At 38.1% G+C, this 26,275-nt stretch overlaps 1 protein-coding gene across 1 annotated transcript in view; it reads left to right on the top strand.

The window, feature by feature from the left end:
• Nucleotides 1-26,275, top strand: part of BARD1 (BRCA1 associated RING domain 1) — a 76,872-nt gene that overhangs the window by 445 nt on the left and 50,152 nt on the right. The window contains exons 2-4 of the mRNA XM_063429967.1: nucleotides 8,897-8,953; nucleotides 11,104-11,252; nucleotides 21,806-24,987. Coding sequence (XP_063286037.1) covers nucleotides 8,897-8,953; nucleotides 11,104-11,252; nucleotides 21,806-24,987 — 3,388 coding nt within the window. The remainder of the gene's footprint in view (nucleotides 1-8,896; nucleotides 8,954-11,103; nucleotides 11,253-21,805; nucleotides 24,988-26,275) is intronic.

Here is a 26,275-nt window from a genome sequence, read left to right as displayed (position 1 = left end):
AGAGTTTCTTCAAGGAAGTATGAAAATCATTGCTGCCAGCAAGTTTGATAAGACTTCATGTGTTGCTAGGATCACTATTAAAGGAACATGGCTTTGGAATACAAATATGTATTCCTAATGTTACAGTTTTCATGTGCCTACTTTTAGTGCCCCAGCTTGCACAAAAACAAAACTAAATGATTTACTCGTCTGCTTTCCAGCACCGAGTCTATCTCAGCGGTGCCACAGCTTCCTCCTAGCGTCATGTGCGTCTCCAGTTGAGGGACTGTAGGCGCATGTGCCTATGATTCTGCCATAGAAAATCATTGCATGCGATTCTCTATGAAACACCATGACCACATGCGTGCGACATCATGGTATGTTAAGGTATGAGAGCTAGGAAATGCAGTCTCAGCTCAGTCACAGTCTCATTGGTGAAATATTTAGATTTGGGTTCACTAGGGAGCAGGGAACAACTAGGCACAATAACAAATTAATCTTGATGAAGATCTTATAGTGAGTACAGTGTTCCTTTAACTTCTTAAGGACCATGCGAAAAGTGTTTTAAACGATGCTATGCATGAGGACTTCCAGTGTCGCCAGAGTAATGCTTTCCTATGGGGAGGTCCATTGCGTGCAAGCGGCCATTGCCGCGCATGCGCTTTAGGCCCCCCCCCCCAAGGAATCTGCAGTGCCAGGAAAACTGATATGTTTTCCTGGCACTGGAGAATCCCTTTAAGGACCAAAGGAAGTAGGCTTTGTGTGTCTGTGGGCTATATTTCACAGAACCAATTCCTGAAAATGGCTTCCAATCCAGTGTGGTAGCAGCATCAGTACAGATAATCGGGGATACGTTGGACAGTGGGGGAATGAACCTGGCTTTCCCTTTCCAGTGGCATAGGACGTTTATCCCCATGAATGGGTCTGCTCGAGCCTGAGTATCTCAGTGCAATTGTCAGTAGGTAACCAGGGAGCAGGCTGAGTAGTCGGGAAATGAAGTAGCGACTTTGGTGAATGCGCATGGCAAAGTTCAGAGAACCAAGGAAAGACTGGGTATCCAAACGGTAATAGGTATATTTTCTTTTTCCCTTGTTTGGGGGATGGGGAGGTGTACTGCAAAATTGAATCCAGTTGTATACCCAGGAAAATTAAACTGGAGGAGGGACCCACAGTTTAATCTTAAAACCGATCCAAGGTCTTGTGCATACTTTGTGAGAACAGAGTAGTATACAAACTAATCACAGATAATAAATCTGCTGGATTGAAAGGGTCCCAGGTGAACCTCACTAATCACCCAAAATAGTGAAACAAGAAACAACAAAGTGGAGACCACATTCAATAAGCATACAACATATATATACAACCTGGGAATATAACCAGAGTAGAGATATTCTATATAAGAATATGGTAGAATCTAGAAAGATAAACATATACAAATCATAGCATAACACTGTGATATAATGTAAGTGGAATGGTGATGTTGGTAATAAACTCACAAACAAAGGTGAAATCAGCCCTCTCATCCCCTTGGGGTATGTGAAGTATGAAACCTGATAGTAGCTCCAAATATGAAATTCAGATAGGTATATGTCTTCATAGAAATGGATAAAGAAAACCATACATGGTGAAGTATGTAGGAAATATACAAAAGGAATTTATTGGTTACACTTACAAACATAAAGATGTTCTGAGCATGTCTCCACTCTCAGTGGAACTGCAAGGCAGCGTGGAAAACACAGCAAAATTCCAACTTGAAGCAGCAGAGCAAATGGAGGCAATAGAATAAAATAAGTACTAAGAACAATCAGAGTCCATATATCCAACGCGTTTCGTCCGGAATAATATATGAGGGACTTCTTCAGGGATATGTACAACAGATTCCAAGTGGGACATCTGAGATCGCTGTCCTAAAGAGTGCAGCTCTAGAAACAGCTAAGGTACTGCTGTCCTTGTAGAGGACCTGGGAATGAGGAGTAGATATAGCATCTAGGAGGGGTGAGGAAAGCAATAAATATATATATATATATATATATATATATATATATTTATTTAATTATTAAAAAAAAATTAATTTATTTTAATACCCGCTAAGGATATGTAAAATAAAAAAATAAATATATATATATATATATATATATATATTTTTTTTTTTTTTATTTATTTTACATATCCTTAGCGGGTATTAAAATAAAGTATATACAACCTCAGATGAACAACACATGACATTTCATGATTTATTTTTTTTAAATGTGTGAAAAATTAAGTACATCCTTACTGCATCCATAGCAAATAAAAGACTAAGTAGCAGACAGGTGCTGCTAATCAAACGCCCTTGATTAATCGCTCATCATCAAGTTTGACCACCTCTATAAAAGCTGAAGTTTTAGCAGTTTGCTCCTCTGGGTCATTCACGTGTGTTAATACAATGCCAAGTAAGAAAGACATCTATAATGATCTTAGAGAAGCAATTGTTGCTACCTATTGTGGCAAAAGTAACCTTGCAACTGGTTCTTGGAGGGGCTTGCTTGCCAGCCTCTTGCCCCAGGACTATGGCCCATGTATTAGACCTTGGTTCAGGACTGTGGAAAAGCTTTGTTCGTGCCTTTAGACTTATATGGTTCGGTATATGGGGCTTACCAAACGGATTGTACTTATTCTGTTCGGTTACCGAACAGTTGGACCACCTGTAAGTGGAGTGTGCAGCTGTTAACCCTATTAATACCTCTAAACTGCAACTTAATGGGTGATCGGCTGGGTGATCGTCGTTCGTATGGGCAAACACGTGGTGGCAGCCATCTTTAGCCGCGAATACATACAGCGTTGTTTGGTCGTCGAGTGCATGGAACTATAATCGGACACTCAACGGCATGACCACCGCTGCGACTTCCATCTCTACATACGTTCGTCTGTATTGCTATAATAATAGTGGCGTTCGGTGGGAGCAAGCTCCCGAACAAGGGACATACACTGAGTGTACCCACGAACTGCTACGTTTGGTACTTTTGTGAACTTCCGAAAGAGACCGACCGCACAGCCTGATTTCATGGAACTCTTTTGGGCAGGAGCCTTGTGTGTGGTCTGTTAAATTATGACCTCCATGGAAATCCCGAACCCCTGAACCGATCTTGGTGATTTTTGGATATGTTGCTCCCGCGGATCGGGCCTATCAGGGGATGTGACATGTACAGGGTTTCCATGTGTTATAGGGGTACTTTCAGGAGGTTGTTAAAATGTGTGTTTTCTGTGCCTGGCGATAATTGAGTTTAGTATCCTGACTCAATTATCTCTCAGGCACAGGGGAGGGATTATCTTGTTTTGTGTGGGAGTGTCCTGGACCTTAGAGCCAATGTAATTGTGGGGGGTGCCCTTTGCATGTGGACCTGCATATAAGGCCAGTTGTGGCTGCCAATAACAGAGTTCCTGCTTACCCTCAACATAGTCTCATCTCATGTGTGGGGGGGACAGCTATATTGACTCTGGGGATTGCTAAACTTCTGGATCCTGGTCTTGGGTCCAAGGTGGGTGGAGGATAGCGAGACCCCAACCAAGCTGTAATGCTGGAAGTGGTGACTACGGTGATTATGGTGTCCGGTGCATTGCTTATGGTACTCAAGGATTACTAGGAAGCAGTGATTGGTGGAGGCACCCGGTTGGGGTGCCAGGCGGTCCGCCAGACCTATCAAACTGGGAATAATTATGATGCCATTTCCAAACAATTTAAAGTCCATCATTCTATAGTGAGAAAGATTATTCAAAAGTGGAAAACAGTCAAGACAGTTGCTAGTCTGCTCTCGGACCTGTTATATTTGTACTTGCCTCCAACCTCTCACACTAGCAGTGCCTGTGGGAAATACCGTATTTATCGGCGTATAACACGCACCGGCGTATAACACGCACCTCATTTTCAGAAGGAAATTCCAGGAAATTTCCACCTCTCCCATAGTGTCCCCCCCCTTTCCATAGTATTTTCCCCCCCATCTCCCATAGTGTTCCCCCCCCCTCATCCCATAGTGTTCCCCCCCTCATCACATAGAGTTCCCTCCCTTTCCATAGTATTCTTTCCCCCCTATAGTATTCTCCACCCCCTCCCATAGTGTCCCCCCCTTTCCATAGTATTCTTTCCCCCCCTCCCATAGTATTCTCCACCCCCTCCCATAGTGTCCCCCCCTTTCCATAGTATTCTTCCACCCCCTCCCATAGTGTCCCCCCCCCCTTTCCATAGTATTCTTCCCCCCCCTCCCATAGTGTTCCCCCCTCCCATAGTGTCCCCTAGTGCACTTTCCCTCTTGTCCCATAATTACTTACCTGTCTTGAAGCGTGGGCCGGCTTCACAGCGCGCACCGCGGTACTGGAACTTAAATTTCAGATTCCGGTTTCCGGTGTGCATACTTCCTTTCAGTCCCGCCGGAAACCGGAACCTGAAATTTAAGTTCCAGTACTGGCGGGACTGAAAGGAAGTGTGCACACAATAGTGAGCACACTTCCTTTCAGTCCCGCCGGAAAACGGAACCTGAAATTTAAGTTCCAGTACCGCGGTGCGCGCTGAACACCGGCCCACGCTTCAAGACAGGTAAGTAAATATGGGATATCGGCGTATAACACGCACCCATCATTTTCCCCCTATTTTCAGGGAGAAAAAGTTATACGCCGATAAATACGGTAATCTGTGGTTATGTGCACCCTCTGGTCCTGCCCTGCTGCTGCCCCCTCTCTGCTTAGATTGGCACTACAAGGTAACATGTTGAAAATACTTGCAAGAAGAGCAACATTGTGACCTGTAGAAGGAAAATTGCCTCTCGAATTGTTCTCCTGCGCCCTTTTGTCACTCTGCTTAGACCCCTGTGCCAGCTATGTAAAGATGTCTATGCTTAGAACTTGTGGACAATAGTGTAGGGGCTGCATTTTTAGAATATTGATTTCAAGTCTATATATGTGCAGGCATTTCTGTGTTAAATATTGCATTTTCTAAGGTACTAGAAGACTCCAAAGATTTTTCAGAGTGAAAGCCCCTTGTTTTATCTCCAAAATATTTGAATACATTGCTGCTGGATATCAGTCATCTTGTAAGAATTCAACAGAATATTTAATATATTTATGTAATTGAGATGGTTATGACACAAATCCTTACAACGGAGTTTGCAAGTCATAAACGTTGTTTCAGCGGAATTAAACTACCGGTAACTAGTTGTTTTTTTTTTGTTTGTTTGTTTGTTTTTTCTTGTTTTAGAAATGTAATTTTATTTTAGTGACATTCTTTATTTAACATGTTTTATAAGCAATACAGTAGTGAGGATACCTAGAAATAGATATTTATGCCACTATTGTGTGTGTGTGTGTGTGTGTGTGTGTGTATATATATATATATATATATATATATATATATATATATATATATAATTTTTTTTTTGCCTAAAAAGATGTTACAAAAAATAGAAATAACAGGTCTTCCTTTTTAAGAAAAGCATTGTCATTCAGTACAGTTAAAACATATACTGGCCCTAAATGAAATGCAAATCACACAGCTGCAGCAATTAATATTTATGCTCAAATAAACATCAGAGGCTCCCCACTATGCATGCATCTCAATCATGACAAAGAAACATCACTTAGCACAGAGACGCTCTGGGGTGACCTATAACCTATCAGCAATAGTCCTTTATCACATCAGCATGTTTTGTTACTGATCTTGATTGTGTAGGATTTTTTCTGTTAGGCTGGTTTTATAGGCACAGCTATTAGAGTTTCTGTCTTTTGCTATCTAACCGGGGTATCAACATATCAGGAAAAGTATATAGTGTATATGTGAAGTAGTGGAATTGTGGATCTTTTTGTAGGTGATCGGAATACCTAGATATAGTAATAGCTAGGAGAGGAAGGAGTAATTGGCAGATATACTATGTATTTAAAGGGGAACTGTCAGATCACTTTTTGTTAACCCTCTTTTATGAGATGTTCAGTTTTCATTTAACTTTATATTAATAATTTAGCAAACGGCATCATTAATCGGCTCAGACAAAGCAGAGCTAGGGCAAGCATTATAAATAAGGAGTAAAATACAAACATTGTTTTAATCTCGTCTTTTATATGCTTTTTCTATTCCGATGGCCAAGTGCAAAGAACAGAGCTTATAACAATTTTTCAGACCTTAGAGCCAGGTACCCGGTTGCAGGATAAAGAGGTGTAGATTTCTACATGTAATTTACATTTTCACACCTCACAAATATATCTTTGCTAAGGATATGTAAAACACTATTAAAAGTACAGGAAAGTGACTGTACCCCTTATATGCACATTCATATTGTAGTCTTGGTTTTGTTGAGTAGACTACAGAGTAAATATTGTACTACATTCATGGAGCTAAGCATTATTCAGATATAAAGGTATAGTCTGCAGCATATTGCAGTGGCTTTGGTGCTTGAAAGCTGTTAACGTATCCACTCTGTCCATGGTGTTCGCACAATGGTAGTGCTTGGCATTAAGAGTTATAGGTTTATAAAGGGTGTGTATAAATATTCAGTTTAGGGTTAAAGTGGGTTTACCTTTAGTAATGGTGTATAAAGAATGCTAGTGTTTAAGAAAAGTTAAATTTAGGATTGAGGTGAGGTGCACTGCCCAATTTCATTTTTTTGTTTTTTTGTTCATCATTTGGCATGACATAACACTAATAAGGATAACTGTTTAAAAAAAATAAAAAAAAAAATAAAACATTCTGTGTCTGCACCCCCACCATTATTAATGGGTAAAGATATTCCAGAGAGGCAGAGCAACTAATCATGTCAAGGTTTTGATTTATTTTCGAAAAATATGCTGCTTTGTTTAGGTATATACTCTTACAGGATTTCTGGTGTTACCCACTGACTTTGCATTAGGCCATCAGATCCTGGGTGAACTAAGAGCCCCCCGTTTTTAAAAGCGGTCATTGAGTTACAGCATCATGGGGTGTAGTTGGACTAAAGCGGTTGTTGTTCTCCAAATATACACTGATCAGCCACAATATTAATATCACCTGCATAATGAGCAATCTGGCTGGTCTGCAGCTACGCAGCGCCATACTACACACTATGTTCTGACATCTTTGTATCATGGCCAGTATTATGTTTTTCGGCAATTTGATCTAGAGTAGCTCTTCTGTGTGACCATGCCAGACAGCATAGCCTTCGCTCATTACATGCATCAATGAGCCTTGGGTGCCCATGACCCTGGTGCTGTTTAACCAGTTGTCCTTTATTGCACTACTTTTGGTAATTAGGAACCACTGCATACTGGGTACACCCCACAAGATCATTGTGGAGATGATTTGACACCGTCATCTAGACATCACTATTTGACTCTTGTCAAAGTCACTCAGATTTTTTTGCTTTCCCATTTTTCCTGTTTCCAACACATGAAATTCAAGAACTGACTGTTTACTTCTGTCTTATATACCCCACGCCTTGACAGGTTCCATTGTAACAATATAATCAATGGTATTCACTGTCAGCTGCGATAACTGCTGCGGTCTGCTCTACTCCATTGCGGATTCCCGTTCACAAGTGCTGGGAGGAAGTGATCTCCGATATATGCTGCAATGCATATATTGAGGATTGTCCCTTACCATCTGTAATCACCATTCAGTCTGTGACTACTGATAGGCCAGAGCATGTTTGGCAGCCTTGAGTGCCATGTATGGCACACATACCATAGGTTACTGACCTGTGAACTAGACATAACCGCTTATCATAGAAAAAAACAAAGAATGTGCAATAATTTAGCGCTATGAAGGTGCCGCCTACAACAAGTGGGAATTAATCACCCAGTTCTCCAAATACAGACTATTACCATAAAAAGACAATAGGTGGCGCACTCAACATGCAAACAAAAGTGCAAGTGCAGAATAAATTAATACCTAATCAGGTTTGTTTTCTTAGTAAATGGCTGTAAGAAATGAACTTGGCATAGAGCAGTATAGTCAAGATACAGCTGATATCTTATATACTTATGCATAAGATTAAATGTTCACATCCCACTCACATTTTTTGAGCCTGTAAGAAACTGGTTTAGAAAAGAGCGTTTTTTTGAAGTGGTGATGGTTATCCGATGTTCACTCCAGCAAAAAGCCTCTCTCCCAACATATGTAAATGGAAAGGTACCAGATCTAGATGTAAACATAAAATTTATTTAACAAAAGAATAGTAAAATCTTACAAAGAAATACAAAGCCTTCAGACAGAGTCCTTAAAACACAACGCGTTTCGACCTCTCAGTAGATCTTCATCAGGTATTACACTTGCACTTTTGTTTGCATGTTGAATGCGCCACCTATTGTCTTTTTGTGGTATTCTAACCTCTTATCATGTTATAGGCTGAATACATGGAGTTAAATGGGAAAAGCCAAAACAAGTCAAAAGGAAGAGTCAAGTTTCAGGGCTAGAGTTGTTTGGTATCTCAACATATTTAAACTGCAGCAGCTGCTGTTGGGTACCACACAGCACCATGATCATAATAATAAGCTATAGTATTTAGGAGAATTGGAGTGTTCCTTTAGTTCTTCAGATGTTAAATGACCTGTTACATGGACATTACAGAATCCATATGTTATTACTATGGCCTACCTACCTATTGCGTCCTAGTGGGTCTGCTTCTTTAAGACTTCTAAAGTTTGCTCTGAGCACAATAAGAACAAATGAAATGCGATAGCAGAAAGCTAAGGGCGTCTGATGTGTTTTGTCAGGTGGATAATCAAAACGTTTGGCAAATTGGCAAATAAATGTTTTCTTTTTTAAAGTGGTTACTGAAAAAAGCTTTATTTCCAGAGATGCAAGAAAGTGTTTAAAGACATCATCTTTTGTTATATTTAATTACACTCTGTTTCCAAATTCTTTCTTTGTAAGTGTGTTAAAAATGTTTTCTTCCTCCAATTTTTTCCCCCTTTCTTTTAGTATATCCATCTTGAAGGAACCGGTTTGCTTGGGTGGTTGTGAGCATATATTTTGTAGGTAAGCATTTTATAGGGCTGAACACATCGATGCATTTTAGAAAACCTTTTCTTGCATATTTATTCAGAGAGGCCTCTGGATCTCCTGATATTACAATACAAGTACAATTTGTCATGAGTTTTGTACATTAGTTGGTGATTATATCAGATATTATGAACACAGGTCCACATACATAAGCCAAATTGCATGTTTCCACGCTTAGAGTACCTAAGAGATTAACGTAGTCACCTCTAACATTCAAGAAAAATGAATTATGCTTTTTTGCCTAAAATTAAGATTAAATAAAATATAGATATATATTTTTTTATAATTTTTTTTCAGGCAAAAGGTAAAGAATCATGGTAAAACTTCAAATTTTTCCAGCCCTGGGACAGTCTTTTGAATGCAGCCACTCTGCCTCTAATTGACCAATCCAATGCACTGGGTGAAACATTTAATCCAGCACAGAAGATACCTGTGTGCACAAAATTACATCTAGTGAAAGGCTCCTACCCCCACAACTTAAGCTCATTAAATTTCTGGTGGCTGCAAGAATGTCTGGGGCCTTCTTGTCTTTAGGAGTTAAACCAACATACTATTACTTGGGAACCCATTAATAGACTGAGAGCATCACTTGATTCTCTTAGCCAATCACTGGATCGCCCAGCTAATCCTTCTTCATACTGCAGTGTAGAGAGGAATGGAAGCAAGCAGTCAGAAGTTCCGCATGTTGGAGCCCGAACGTTGGGGTTAAACCTATGCCAAAACGGTGTTACCACTGAAGGTTAGAAGACACCAAGACACACCTGCCCACACAACAACTGTCTTCATTAATATCTTAATTAATCTAGTAATATTTTATTTATCTTAATTAAGTGATTTTGTTACATAGACCATGTCCCTTTTTGTCAGACAATGAGAACTTTTTTTTTTTTTTTTTTTTTTACTGATTCTGAGGAATGGCAATGCTTAGATATGTTCAAAATCATGCCTCTAGTGGCGGTCAAACTGACAGACACTCAATACTTTTCTTTCTAAAGATCTTTAAAAATTTACAATCTTCACATCAAGAGGTGTGGTTTTCAACAAAATGCAAACACTGCAGATTCTCAGAAACAGCAATCTCTTACGTGGTATAAAAAAAGGGACAGTCTATGTACCAAAACTACTTAATTAAAAAGGAGTGGTTTTGATGCTTGATATCCCTTTTAAATGCAGATCAATTTTAACTTGTAAGTGTAAGTCAAGAAAAGTTTTATGCACATGGATATTACCTATGTTGTGGCTTCACCCCCCCACCCCCCCCTCCCCTAAATATAGATTTTTAGTGTTTAGGGACTGCTGGGAACTGCTGTAAGATTGGCGCATGTTAATGGGATACAGGTATTGTAATCTGGATACCAGATTAGCCACGTGGACCAAGAGGTCTCATTATTTACAAGTACAGCTCCAGGTAACAGTAGTTGAATCATTGATATTAGATAATAGGGGCTTGGTATGTATATGCCTCTGGGGTAAACTAACCTTTAATCTCCCTTAAATCTATAACTGAAACTTAGACTCAAGTTTTTTTGTCTTTAGTGATCATGGATTCCAATGAATGGAAGGCATCCATTACTGCAGGCTTGTAAATTGTACTAGGGTCCCAACAGTGGGTGTACATTCTTCATTTTAACATATGCATATGTGTTCAGAGCGTAACGACTTGGTCACCATTTATAATATTCTTTGTTAAAGGAACACTTAGGCACCCAGACCACTTCATCTTGATTTTTTTCCTGTAGCGAAAGCATTGCCATACTGCAGTGCTTTCCTGTTGGGAAGAAATTGATTGGCTGAGACTGGTGATCTCAGCCAAAGAGGCAGAGCTGCACTCCAGAGATTAAAAGTAAGTAAAACCACTTTTTTAACTCTGGCAGTGGGAGGCCTGGTCACCTAAATGGTGACTATGGCACTATAGCGCTAGGAATACACATTTGTGTATAGTGTTCATTTACTATGTAAATTGATTTATGGAAATGCAGGATAAGCTTTAAGAGTGTTACAGATGTATATAGTGTATCTACTTTTCATTAGTACTTGAAATCACAAAAAAGTGTGTTCATTTCTTTAATTGTCATAAAAACCTTTTTAGTAGCTTTGATGTAAAAGTCCTCTACATCTTTCTATAGGGCTTGTGTCGAAGAGAACATTGGCTGTGAGTGCCCCATATGTCACACTCCATCCTGGGTACGAGACGTGCAAATAAACAGACAGCTGGAAAACATTATCCAACTTTGTGGCAAACTCAGTAAATTGCTGGATGTCAAGGAGCCAGATGGTAAGAGACCATTTAGAGATACTGTCTGTATGAAACTACCATGGTAAAGTACACATCAAAATGTCTCCGCATTTTACTTGGCTATATTTTTCAGAGGCTCATTTAGAGTCCTTAAGCTTCACTAGACAGTTGTATGCATATTATACTCAAACTCCTGGTTGACTAGAGAGTTTGAGCATACTACTAATTTTCATTCTTTAAATAATACTGAAAATGCTACTACTAGATTGAAGTTATATAGTTGATTTAGAGTGCTGTTTAAATTACGGAGATGTCACACAATGAAATCGGCTTAATATAAGCAGTACATATTTTGTTACCCAGTGACTATATGTTACTTCGCAATTACACCCGAATACCTCTTTGATTTGGTCTTATTCAGTTCACAAAGACCTTTTTGGGTTTGTGTTCTGACGTTTCTCTTTATAAAAGGTCAACTTTGGGAATTAGTTTGCAAAAAGCAATACCAGTTCTTGATCGTACCGTACTCTCATGGGATATGGTGGTGAACCCTTAAAGATTACTCAAGAAGTGTTATTTTAAACTAGTAATACAACTCTGTCATGATATTTTTCATTTTAGTAGACCCATAAAGCCTGCCAATTTCGAGCATTGTTGCATTACAACTCACAGCTACACACACAGCAAGGCAGAAACAATCGTACGAGGGATATGTCACAGGTTGCCCAGTTAGGTTTAGCTCCATTCAATATAGTTTGAATGCCACTTTTGGTCAGGGCTGCAACTGCTATTTTCTTGGACAGCAGATACATATTTTTTTTTCTGATTGATCAAAATTTGTATCTGGGAGTTCATTATTTGATATATTAAACATGCCCACTGAAAGCATTGAGAAAGCTTGGGACGTCTGGTGTAGAGATTTGCAGCAAACCTAGGAATTTCAAAGTGGAGTATATTATGTATTCTGTGATTTCTGGCCTGAGGTGACCTTTTTAAAAACAAACCTGTAGTGTTATTCCTTAGTACAGATTGTGGATTGAACGTTAAAACTTTTTTAAATTTTTTAGATTTATACCAAGAGGTTTTAGACATATTTCTGTAAGATTGAAAGTTTTCTGTTTGCTGCATATGTACTATATTTACTTTAGACACTGAAACAGATCTACTTCAGGCTTAGTGACGTGGCTATGGTTCTATCCTGTCTTTGTATTAACCAATGTACCAAATTCATAAAATGTCACTTTTATAGCAGAATTCATAGCTCCTCCTACAAGCCTTGTCAGTCAGACACCAGGAATTACACTTCCTGAAGACAAGAGGAGGAATAGCATGGTAGAGGTTTGATAGCTATAATGCCTCTATTTAGCTAACTTTGTGGTGCATGAATGAAAAGCAGAGTGTATGGTGAAGTGGTCTGTAGAAACATAGGTTATGCATAGAGGGAAAAGATGATTGTTGTAGTAATACAAGTGACCCAGTTCTCATGAACTGTTCATATTTTGCTCCTTGGCTTTGAAATGCCCTTCCCTAGCTTCATGTATGTCCCTGTTATGTCTCTTCATTCTTTCCATTACCAAAGGTTCACTACCAGACCAGATGACCAGTTGTTGTACAATGGACACTAGTTCTGCGTAATGCCCCAAGACCTAAGCTGGGAGCAATGGCACCAGATCACAGATCTTTTGTTTGGTTGGTGGAGGGTCCCTCTTCACTATTTATGTGGTGGTTTGTTTGTGTAAGGGTGTTCTACATTGGATATACTGGTTTTCTCAAGTGAGCCCATGTTAACGAAAGCAGCACCTGTGTTTACATTTTTCTGCTGTTTGACCCCCCAGCAGTTTTTGCATTAGTGCTGCACAAGTGTTTATTAATACTTTTGGCACTGCAGTTACCACACACATACAGATTTTTTTTTTCTTCTTCTGCAACAACCGATTTCACTCAGTCATGTGACATTTGACATCCATGAAGATGTTGAACCTCCTCAAATGCAGCTCATAGGGAAGCACTGAATTCAATGCATCCCTATGAGAAGCATTTGATTACATGTGTACATGGTGCTCGCCGCGCATGCACATCTCATCCCCAGTACTTCTCGATGAGACACATTGGATTGACCGATTGATGGCATGGGAAGAGGAGTGTCCTGCAGCACTGAGTTTTTAACTATTTTTGACAGGTCAAAATAAAGAGGGTGGATCTCTAAATCTGGATTAACTATAGTGTTCCTTAAAGGATACTCCAGGCACCCAGAGTACATCTGCCCATTGGAGTGGTCTGGGTGCCATCCCCCACTACCCTTAACCCTGCAAGTATAATTATTGCAGTTTTCATAAACTGAAATATTTACATTGCAGGGTTAAGTCCTCCTCTAGAGGGACTTCCGTGTTCATAGAACACTAAAAGTGTTTTAAAACGACGCTGGATGTTCTCACACTATGTGAGGATCTCCAGCGTCGCCGAAATCCCCATATGTAAGCATTGTATAATGCTTTCCTATGGGGAGGTCTAATGCGCGTGCACGGCCATTGCCCCACATGCACATTAGGTCTCCCTCGCCGGCTGACGTCAGTGGGCGAGAAGCATGGGCGGAGCCTGACCCAGCGCCGAGGGACATCGGCGCTGGACTCCAGTAAGTCACTGAGTGGTTTCAACCCCTTCAGCAACTTGGGATAGGGGGCGGGAGGGAGAGCGGCACTCCAGGGTCTAATATGTTTTCCTGGCACTGGAGAATCCCTTTAAAGCAACAAAGTTTCCATGAGGAGTTTTCTTCCAGACACCAATTTACCTAAACTATGTTCCTGCTCCTGTTTCTGGAAAGGCCCGTAGTGGCATATTCCTTTTAATCTTTCTTAGTTTTATAAAAAAACAAAAACGAATTTGTTTCTGTAATAAGCCCACACTTCTGCTTCTCCCTTTTTTTGTGCAAGTTTGCTTGTTTGCTCAAGAAAGTACTTCTGTACATACTGTCATAGCTTAGGTGTCCGGGGGTGTAGTTTAGCTGTCAGCTTTCTACTGGAGAAAGCTGACAATTGATCTTGCATTCCCAGAATCCCTCACTGTGCCCATGAAGCTCTGTTTTCTGGATACCCTTAGCAATGCTATAGAAAGTACGTACAGTAAGCTTCACTTCCTGATACAAAAAGCTTGTTGCAAGCCATATACAACAAGGACCTTTTGAAGGACTACTATTGATATAGTGATTGAAAAAGAATGGGTAAGATACAACATGTCAGAATACTCTGTTTTGCATCAGAAATGTTCTTTAAAGGGACACTATAGTCACCTGAACAACTTTAGCTTAATGAAGCAGTTTTGGTGTATAGAGCATGCCCCTGCAGCCTCGCTGCTCAATCCTCTGCCATTTAGGAGTTAAATCCCTTTGTTTATGAACCCTAGTCACACCTCCCTGCATGTGACTTGCACAGCCTTCCACAAACACTTCCTGTAAAGGGAGCCCTATTTAGGCTTTCTTTATTGCAAGTTCTGTTTAATTAAGATTTTCTTATCCCATGCTATGTTAATAGCTTTCTAGACCCTGCAAGAGCCTCCTGTCTGTGATTAAAGTGCAATTTAGAGATTGAGATCCAATTATTTAAGGTAAATTACATCTGTTTGAAAGTGAAACCAGTTTTTTTTTTTTCATGCAGGCTCTGTCAATCCTAGCCAGGGGAGGTGTGGCTAGGGCTGCATAAACAGAAACAAAGTGATTTAAATCCTAAATGACAGTGAATTGAGCAGTGAAATTGCAGGGAAATGATCTATACACTAAAACTGCTTTATTTAGCTAAAGTAATTTAGGTGACTATAGTGTTCCTTTAACCCCTTAAGGACGTGTGTGACATGTCATGATTCCTTTTTATTCCAGAAGTTTGGTCCTTAAGGGGTTAATAAACAGCCAAAACATTTTTTTTTTTACCCAGTCTTGAATAGTTTCACCCGTAGTTGAATATGGCAGTTCAGCTGCAAATTCGATACCATTCGGCCTCTAGCAAATGACTGTCTAACATTCAGCAATGAATATGCTATGATGATTTTTGAAAGTCTCCACTTCTTTCCTGAAGAAAATAATTCTTGTAGGAAACTATGGTTTTTCATACCTCGGATAACTCATTCTTCATTCACCACGAGTTCTATATAAGTGGTTTACTTTCTGTTCTGTTACACTGATGGATTGTAAATGCTACGGTTTTATAAGCAGTATTATTTTTTAGGTCCTAAACAGCAACAGTGGCAAGGACAGGTTTCACAGATTCTTCATGTAGTTATCATATCTATTTACTAACTATGTATGATTATATAAACACGCAATTCAATCACTCACTGTGTGATATGTATTACATATGTAGCATATGCTGAATTTCACATAATGGATCAGGACTAGTGTTTAAACGGCTGCCTTTTTCTTTTTCTTCTGTAAAACAAAATCAAAAATGTTACCCAGATGGCACCAAAGCATTTTACTTTGATTTTTAATAAGAGACGAGTTTATCAAAGAGATTTCTCAACTTCTGTTGGTAATGGGAAATAATTTGAAAGGCACACAGTGTGGATGATTATATTTCTTTGATGCAGATTAATGGCTGTTAAAGCAGTGTTTTGTAATTGCTTCATTTTGCCATAGAGTTTTTGTTAGATGGTGGGGAAACTCGGCTTTAGCCATATAGATTTTACATACTTTAGAAGAGATTTGGAGTACAGACAATTTTAGGGGGAAAAACCTGCTAAATTGACAACTGATTTTTCTATTTATTTTTTTTCTTCTTTGGTACATTTCTAGATTTTTTATGAAATTACTATGTTAAAGCAGTTTTTATCCTGTATATGGAAAAAGTAAAGAAAAATAGAACATCTATGCTATGGTTACATAATTTATATGTCAATATACTCAGGGGTGTGTAATTTTTGAAAAACTTGTCCAAGAGACTAAAGTGGTAGCCCAGCCTTCTTGTCATGACACAAAATAATTTAATTTACAAAGATCAGGGCCCCTGCCAAGAGCCCTGGGCATTAGAAAGAAACATAGAATGTGACAGCAGATAAGAACCATTTGGCCCATCTAGTCTGCCACATTGACAGATCTATTTGCTAAACTGTGAACTTTTTACAAATTAGGCCTGCATGGAAAAATGGAAGTAAAAATAGCTATTTTGCCATTTGGATTTGTTTTGCAAAAATTCAGAGCTTTTTTTTCAGGATTCTTCGGATACTTAGATTTATCCGCCACTGTTAGGGGAGGTAGAGTGAGGAGTGGGGATTCTCTAAGTAGGTAGATCCTTAAAGATTGTATCACAGTATTTGTTTAGTGTTTGGATGAATGGGGGTGAATGTGTATGTTTTGATCTTTGGGAGGTTCCGAGACGTGGGGTGGAAGGTGCTGATGGAGGTGGGCTAGAAAGTCCTCAGATTGGTGGTGGGTATGGCTCTCCATGAATCTGAGGATTATTAGTCAAAACATCCAGGGTCTAAATACTGTGGGCAAAAGGAGTATAGCTGTTAAAAATTTGTTCAGGGGTAAACCAGATGTTATATGTATTCAAGAAACCCATTGGCAGACTAATAAAATTCCCTTTTTTGGCAATAGTTATTACTCTAATCCCTATAGTGCCATCTATGTGAAAAGTAAATTGAGAGGGGTTTCAATAATATTTAATAAAACTTTATTAATAAAAGAAGAAATTGTCATAAAAGATAAAGAAGGACGATATCTATTATGGGTCGGTTTGATTAATTCTCAGAAATTCACGATTTTAAATATGTATGCCCCTAATAAAGGGCAAATTACATTTATTAGCCAGACATTGAAATTAATGAAAAAATTCTTTATGGGAACTTTGGTGGTTTGCGGGGATTTCAATTTACCTCTGGATCCAACTGTGGATAGAAATTCGATAGGAGAAATAAAATCGGAGCGTCACTTAACTCAAAACTCCAAAAATTTTTATAAGTTATTACTTAAATATAATTTGTATGACACTTGGAGAACGTTGTATCCTTTAGAGAGGGACTATTCATTTTTTTTTTCTCACATACATAAAATGTATAGTAGATTGGATTATATTTTTGTGGATGGGCAGAGTATTTCTAAAGTTTAACATGCAGAAATCAAGTTGATTACGTGGTCGGATCACGGGTTGGTTGGAGTAAGTCTGGGCTTAGACTCTCCCGTTAAGAATAACAGACCATGGAGAATGGATATAGAATCACTAAAGGACCCGGAAATACCAAAAAATCTGAAAAATGAAAAGGTTGCATTCTTTTTAAGTAATGATGGTACGGAAAACTCGAAAGAAATAGTATGGCTTTCCTATAAAGCCTATATAAGAGGAATAATGATAAAATGGCAGTCAATATTAAAGAAGAAGAGAGGTAAATCATTAAGAGATTTATATATAGAACTTACTTTATTAGATAGAGAGAATAAAAAATCCTCTTCTGAGTCAAAGACAAATAAAATTCGAGAAAAAAAATTACAAATAAAAAGAATTCAGCAACTGTTGGCTGATAAATCATTATGGGTTATGCAACAAAGATTACATCACGGTCAAAATCGAGCTGGGAAACTGATGGCTAATAAGTTTAAACAAAAATTAAGTAATGGTAGAATAAATAGATTACATAATAACAAACTTTTTGTTAAGCCGGTTGACCTTGCCGCATGTTTTGAGAAATATTACTGTGATCTTTATAATTTGAATTCCCCAAATATAGATAGTAGGTGAAAAAAAAAAAAGAAAAGTGTGGAATTTTTGGATAAGATTCATTTTTCTAAAGTTTCTCAAATAGAGTTGGCAAAATTAAATGAAGATATTACCGAACAGAAAATTAAATGGGCAATTTCAAAATTGAAATTGAGCTCAGCTCCTGGTCCCGATGGCCTAAACAGTCAATATTATTTACTCTGTCAAGATGAGATTGCTAGTTACTTGTGCCAAACATTAAATGAAATAAAAAATGCAGGCCGAGCTCATCCAGAGTTGTTGGAAGCACAAATAATTACAATTCCCCAAACAAACAAATTAACCCCAGAATGCAGTGACTTTAGACCTATATCGCTGCTTAACGTGGATATAAAGATTTATGCTAACATTTTGGCGGAAAGATTGAATCAATATATCCATAAGTTGATCAATTTTGATCAAACGGGTTTTATGCAGGGGAGGTTGGGTCCCGATAATATCAGAAAACTGTTAAATATAATCTCAGTGGTTAAATATAAAAACATAGCTGCAATTTTTGTGGGACTCGATGCTGAGAAAGCATTTGACAGGGTGGATTGGGACTTTATGTTCCTCACGCTGTCAAAATACGGCTTAGGCGATTTTGCCTCTAAGGCGATTGCCGCTTTATATTCTTCTCCGAGCGCTAGTGTAATTGGCCAAAATTTCCGATCAGGAAGGTTCGACATTTTAAATGACACTAGGCAAGGTTGCCCTTTTTTCCCCATTAATTTTTGCTTTAATTATAGAACCACTGGCGATAGCGATAAGGAAATCTTTAGATATAACAGGAATTTAAGTAAATAAAAAATCACATGTAATTTCCTTATATGCGGATGATGTAATAATAACTAAGTAAACCGGAAAAATCTTTAAAAGTTCTTCAAGATATTATAACAGACTATAGTGAAATATCCAATTATAAATTAAATGTAAAGAAATCGGAAGCCGATTTCCTAAGTCAACTTTACCCATTTAATTGGCAATACTCAATAACCCATATAGGAATAAAATTGTTCGCCGAAATGAAAAGAACAATGACTGTTAACTTTCAATTAGTTTATTCTAATATAATCCAAGTGTTGACCACGTGGACAAATCTTAATATCTCTTGGTCAGGTAGAATAGCAGCGGTTAAGATGACAATATTACCTAAGATCACTTATGTTATGCAATGCATACCCTGGCAGTGTCCCATTTATCTGCTTAACAAATTACAGAGGGTGATTGATGTATTTATCCATCAGAATAAAAGAATGATAATTAAGATTTCAACGATGGTTAAAACATTCTCGAATGGAGGGATAGCATATCCTGACATTATCAGGAAGCCGCCCTCCTGGCACATATGCTGAGATGGGAGGAAGAGGGAAAAAAAACAACTATTGGGGATTGATTGAAGCTTCTTTTCTTAAACAAACCCACTTGAACTCAATCCTTTATCGAGATGATTTATCCACTGGCATAGTGCATAGTAAATCATCGATTATATGGCACAGTTTTAAAAGCTGGTTGAAGTTGAATCATTAATATTATTTGGTTCCATTTCCTAGCCCCGATTATTCCCATCTTATGCCTGCAGGAAAAGATTAATTCCCCTCTGCTTGAGATACTATTGAAATCGGGATGCAGACATTTAAGCGACTTATATGTAAATAATGAATTCCTCTCATTTGACTATTTACAATCTAATTTTAAAATTCCAACTAGCTTGTGGATGGAATCTATCAAGGTGAAGACTAGGATTTTGACGTCCAGTTTCTGTCTAAAAGAATCTAGACAACTGACACCCTGTGAAAAAAATATGTTCAACTAATAAGCAGCACTTGCTATCAAAATGTTTGTCTTTTGAGAGAGAGAGAGACTTGGGCACTAAATTTTTAAATATAAGAACTTGGGAAGAAGAACTTAATCAATCATGGCCCATGGAAATGTGGTTGGGAGCCTTTGCTTCAATGGACAAACTAATTAAACATGTTTCATATAGGGAGACGTATTTTAAAATCATAAATAGATGGTATATAACGCCACTTAAGCTTTGGAAAATAAAAAAAGAAGATACATATAAATTTTGTTGGAGAGGTTGTAATCAAGCTGGCTCAGCAATACATATGTGGTGGTCGTGCCCCTATATGCAAATGTATTGGAAGGAGGTCAAACGTGGAATATCTCGAATTGTAGGCGAGAAGATTAAATTAACCCCAGAATTGGCCCTGTTTCACCTTTTCCCTAGCCACCGCTCAAAAGAATTAAAATCTTTTCTGTTTTATATTTTACCGATGGCGAAATGGTTGATTTCTGTAAATTGGAAAGGAGGAAGGCTGCCAATGTGGTCAGAAGTGGAAAGGGTAATGCAAAGAAATAGGACAATGGAAAGAGAGGACGGTCATTTAGGCGCCCAAATAGTTCCGAAGTATAGCTGGGCTCTTTGGGATGACTATTGTTTGACCCTTGGACAAAATTCTTCATAGTTATTCCCTCTTGTCGGCTCACCTCCCCATGGAATCTCTGAACAATGTATGTGGTATGTGTGTGGATGTTGAGGTATGGGTATTTTGGGGATTTTAGGGGGCTGTCCTCTTTTTTATAGTTATTTTCCGCATGGTTCTTTTTACTCCTCCTCTTTCTCTTGTATTTAGAGTGTCCCCATCCTTAGTATTGAAGATGGGCATATTTTATATGGTTTCTTCCCCATAATTTGGGGTCTAATGCCGACTAAGGTGAGGTGCTGCTGACTGTGATTAATATAGGACAAAAGGGGAAATTGGGGTAAGAACTTGTAAGTGGTCAATCGATGAAGACTAATAAAGGCTATAGGTTACAACCCGGTTTGGGTTATTATAGAGTACTCATACATTGTCAATTGATAAGTTGTTTGTTGTCCTCGGTGTTTGTTGTCTTTGTATCTTTGTAATATGTGTCAAAGTAATATCATTGTAAAGTATTTCTTTATGTACATTAATTTTATATACTTTGTGATAAAATTAATAAAAATATTTTAAATAACAGTTAACTGTACATTATTTAGATGTTGACTACAATGTGTACTATCAAAGGGACACTATTGGCACCCAGACCACTACATCTCATTGAAGTGGTATGGGTGCAGTGCCCCTGTCTTTAACCCTGCAATGTGAAACACTACAGTTCTGAGAAACTGCAATGTTTACATTGCAGGATTAAGTCCACTTCTAGTGGCTCTCTGAGTTTTTGTATGTGAAACAATGGTGGATGTCTTCACACAAGTGGACATCTTCAAATTTCCCATAGAAAAGCATTGATTCATTGCTTTTCTATGGGGGAAGCTTTAATGCACGAGTGGTTTGTAATCCTAACCAAACCTAAAGCTGCAGTGTTCCTTTAAGTTTAATAGGAATAACTATTATTAATCATTATTAATTAATTAAAATTTGTATAATTATTGTTATTGAATTATGAGATGTATCCATAAAAGTAGCTGTTGGAGACCCATCAAACTGGTAATTCATCACAAATACGTGGCACAGTAAATTTTAAATGTTTACCTATAGTTTCTCTATTTATTATTACCTATGGGTATAATTTAATTTTTGTTTTGTTGGAGGATAGATTGACATGAAAAGGCAAATTATGGTATAATGAATAGAGAAATAAATGATTCGGTCTATATTCTTCTCCCTCTTATAATTTTCTAAAGCAGCTTTAAAAAAAAAAAAAAAAAAAATAGTCAAATCAAGACAAAGCTTTCTTACCAGGTAAAATGTATTCCCAAGAGTTCCCTAACTTAACTTCACTTAAAAAGAGTACTGTTTCAGAATAATTGCTTCTATTAGGGGCTAATGGTGCTTACATAAATTGCAGAAAATTACTTTACAAATGTCACTTCTTTTTCAGAAAACAAAAAGGAATTATGTGAAGATACCTCCTTCAAACTAAATGCTATTCAAGGAGATGAGTGCAAGAAAAAACAGATAAAGATGAGGTTCAGTGCTAGGAGTGGGAAGATAAGTTGTGTTTTGGAGCGAGAGAGAAACCAGCAACAGGTTCCATTTAACTCTGAACATTCTCCACACTTATCATCATATGATTTTGTATCCTCATCACCTACTACAGAGCCTATAAAAAAGAAATGTGCTGCAAAGCCAAGGAAGATGAAAAAGAGGAAACTTGAAGACATCAACCAGGAATGGGGTTTTGGACAGAATAATCAAGACAGTGACTCGTTGAAAGAGTGCAATAACTCTAGTAAAACTGTGTCATTTTCTACACCACCAGACTTCCTTCAGAGTCCTGATGTTGAGCAAGAAGTTGGTTTTAAGTGTGGTACCCTAAAACAAAGCGTTCTTGAAGACAATGATTGTGAATTGGAAGAGACTGTGCTAGGCCAATCTAAAAATCAAAACCCTTCAGAATCAAACTGTGTAGATTTGGATGAAGTTTCTTTTGAAAGCCCCAAAAGGCAGCCCAGAATAACTTCTGGCAAATGTATGGGTCAGCAGACTGTCTCGCCAATAGTCTCAGCCTCAAAGCGTTCTAGAAAAGAAAAAAATTGTGATCTGAAAAACAAAGAAACCATACAGTCCATTATGCCGTCTGCAAGTTCTATCATAGAAATAGGTGCTTGTAACGCTACTGGAATTTCAGAAGAGAATGTTCAGAACCCTGGTAATACTAAATCACTCTGCAAATCCCCTTCTCCTTCTGTGGCTTCTGCCTACATCAAAGGTGTTGCCAAGATAGGTCAAACTGATTCTCTTAGAGTGTCCACAAATAAATTTACAAATTTACAAAACGTTCAGGAAGAAAATGAGTGTGAATTGGAAGAGACTGTGCTAGACCAATCCAAAAATCAAAACCGTTCAGCATTAAATTTTTTAGACATGGATGAAGTTTCTTTTGAAAGCTCAAAAAAGCAGACCAAAATAACTCCTGGCAAATGTACGGATCAGCAGACTGTCTCGCCAATAATCTCAGCCTCAAAACGTTCAAGAAAAGGAAAAACGAATGACCTGAAAAACAAAGAAACCTTACAGTCTGTTACGCCAGCTGTGGGTTCTAGCATAGGATTAGATACTTGTGACACTGCCGAACCTTCAAAAGAGAATAATCATAGCATTGGTAATGCTAAATCACTCTACAAATCCCCTTCTATTGTTCCTGATGGTACCAAAGGTGTTGCCAAGACAGGTAAAACTGATTCTCTTAGAGTGTCCCCAAATAAATTTCCACATTTACAAAACATCCCAGAAAAAAATGAGTGTGAAATGGAAGAGACTGTGCTAGATCAATCCAAAAATCAAAACCCTTCAGAATCAAATTGTGTAAACATGGAGGAAGTTTCTTTTGAAGGCCAAAAAAGGCAGCCCAGAATAACTGCTGGCAAATGTAAGGGTCAGCAGACTGTCTCACCAATAGTCTCAGCCTCAAAGCGTTCTAGAAAAGAAAAAAATTGTGATCTGAAAAACAAAGAAACCATACAGTCCATTATGCCATCTGCAAGTTCTATCATAGAAATAGGTGCTTGTAACGCTACTGGAATTTCAGAAGAGAATGTTCAGAACCCTGGTAATACTAAATCACTCTGCAAATCCCCTTCTCCTTCTGTGGCTTCTGCCTACATCAAAGGTGTTGCCAAGATAGGTCAAACTGATTCTCTTAGAGTGTCCACAAATAAATTTACAAATTTACAAAACGTTCAGGAAGAAAATGAGTATGAATTGGAAGAGACTGTGCTAGACCAATTCAAAAATCAAAACCGTTCAGCATTAAATTTTTTAGACATGGATGAAGTTTCTTTTGAAAGCTCAAAAAAGCAGACCAAAATAACTCCTGGCAAATGTACGGATCAGCAGACTGTCTCGCCAATAATCTCAGCCTCAAAACGTTCAAGAAAAGGAAAAACGAATGACCTGAAAAACAAAGAAACCTTACAGTCTGTTACGCCAGCTGTGGGTTCTAGCATAGGATTAGATACTTGTGACACTGCCGAACCTTCAAAAGAGAATAATCATAGCATTGGTAATGCTAAATCACTCTACAAATCCCCTTCTATTGTTCCTGATGGTACCAAAGGTGTTGCCAAGACAGGTAAAACTGATTCTCTTAGAGTGTCCCCAAATAAATTTCCACATTTACAAAACATCCCAGAAAAAAATGAGTGTGAAATGGAAGAGACTGTGCTAGATCAATCCAAAAATCAAAACCCTTCAGAATCAAATTGTGTAAACATGGAGGAAGTTTCTTTTGAAGGCCAAAAAGGGCAGCCCATAATAACTGCTGGCAAATGTAAGGGTCAGCAGACTGTCTCACCAATAGTCTCATCCTCAAAATGCTCCAGAAAAGGAAAAGCTAGTGACTTGAAAAGGAAAGACACCATACAGTCCGTTACGCCAGTTGTGAGTTCTAGAAAAGTATTAGGTGCTTGTGACACTACTGAACTTTCAAAAGAGAATGGACACCGCTCTGGTAATACTAAATCACTCTACAAATCCCCTTCTATTGTTTCTGATGGTATCAAAGGTGTTGCCAAGACAGGTCAAACTGATTCTCTTAGAGTGTTCCCAAATAGATTTCTACATTTACAAAACCTCTTTGAAGAAAATGAGTGTGAATTGGAAGAGACTCTACTAGACCAATTCAAAAATCAAAACCCTTCAGCATCAAAGAGTGTTGACGTGGATGGAATGTCTGTTGAAAGCCCAAAAAGGCAGCCCAAAATAACTTCTGGCAAATGTAAGGGTCAGCAGACTGTCTCGCCAATAGTCTCAGCCTCAAAGCGTTCTAGAAAAGGAAAAACGAATGACCTGAAAAACAAAGAAACCATACAGTCTGTTACACCAGCTGGGAGTTCTAGCATAGCATTAGATGCTTATGACACTACTGGACTTTCAAAAGCGAATGAACAGAGCCCTGGTAATACTAAATCACTCTATAAATCCCCTTCTTTTGTTACTGCTTGTTCCAAAGATGTTGCCAAGACAGCTAAAACTGATTTTGTTAGAGTGTCCCCAAATAGATTTCCAAACGCAAAGCGAAACCACAGAGGCGAAACAATGCTGCATTTGGCTTCCATAAAGGTAAGAAACCTTCAATTTACCAAGGTGTGTTATTTTTATCTTATTTGATTTATAAATGGACAATACAATAAAGGTACACAATTAGACATACATGTTCACAGGTAAATTAAGTATCTGGTCTTGCAGGACCGAAAGTCAGTATTCAGTAGCAACATATGTCATGACACACAGGTTCCACAAAACAAAAAAGAAAAATATATCAGACTTTGTGAGTAGTAATATGGTAATTTTGTTTATCATATCGGTAGGGTCTGCCATAGCGCAGGACATTTACACCAATCTCCGAAACAAAAAACAAATATAAAAGTAAAAGGACTGAGGAAAAGTGGATGGCTCAAAGGGGAGGGGGTAAGTCAAAAGTTAGGAAGAAATAGGAGGGGGGCAGTCTCAAACTCTCTTAACAGGTTATAGTGGACTCTGGAATTCAATAGTATTAGTAGTAAGAAGCAATTGTGGCCATATTGCAGCATAGATGAGAAATGTATCAAATGCACAAAATGGTAATTTCTCTATAGTATGGAGTTTCTCCATCTTCTTAACCCCTTAAGGATACATGACATGTGTGACATGTCATTATTCAGTTTTATTCCAGAAGTTTGGTCCTTAAAGGGGTTAAGCCACATCCTCAATGGGGGACCTATCGGTTGTCTCCAGAGCAATGGGACTAATTGCTTTACTAAATTAAAGGATCACTATAGTGACAGGAATACAAGCATGCTAGGTCTCCTCCTCTTGTGATGTCACAATTAATCAGTGCTTTCCTATGAGGAACTTGAAAATGTTAGATGTCCTTATGCAAAGAGTAAAACTCTGTTCGGGAGTAGGAAGCATCTTTAGTGGGGCTATCTGGAAGATAGCCACAAGAGGTCTAATTAAGCCTGCAATGTCTCAGAAACTGCAATATTTTTTGCATTGTAGAGTTAAACAGACAGGGGCACTGCATCCAGACCATATATATATCTTTACATATTTAACACCCACCCCCATATTTTTTTTTTAATCTTTATTAATTTTCTGCATTGAAGAAAGACATACATAAATCATATATATGAAATCTGGGCATATATAATGTAAAATTATATATATATATATATATATATATATATATATATATATGTGTGTATATATATTATACAATATTGTAGTGAATAATAGTTGTCATTTCACAAAACAAGATGCATACTGCAAGGATATGTCTGGAACAATGAAAAGAAAAAGAAATAATTAAATTGAAACAGATGTAATGTCTTTGATTCTCTGTCAAAGATGAGTTTATCTGCATCTCTCT

This window comes from Pelobates fuscus, chromosome 8 (genome assembly GCF_036172605.1).
Source record: "Pelobates fuscus isolate aPelFus1 chromosome 8, aPelFus1.pri, whole genome shotgun sequence".
Lineage (NCBI taxonomy): Eukaryota > Metazoa > Chordata > Amphibia > Anura > Pelobatidae > Pelobates > Pelobates fuscus.
This window is presented reverse-complemented; position numbering and strand designations above follow the sequence as displayed.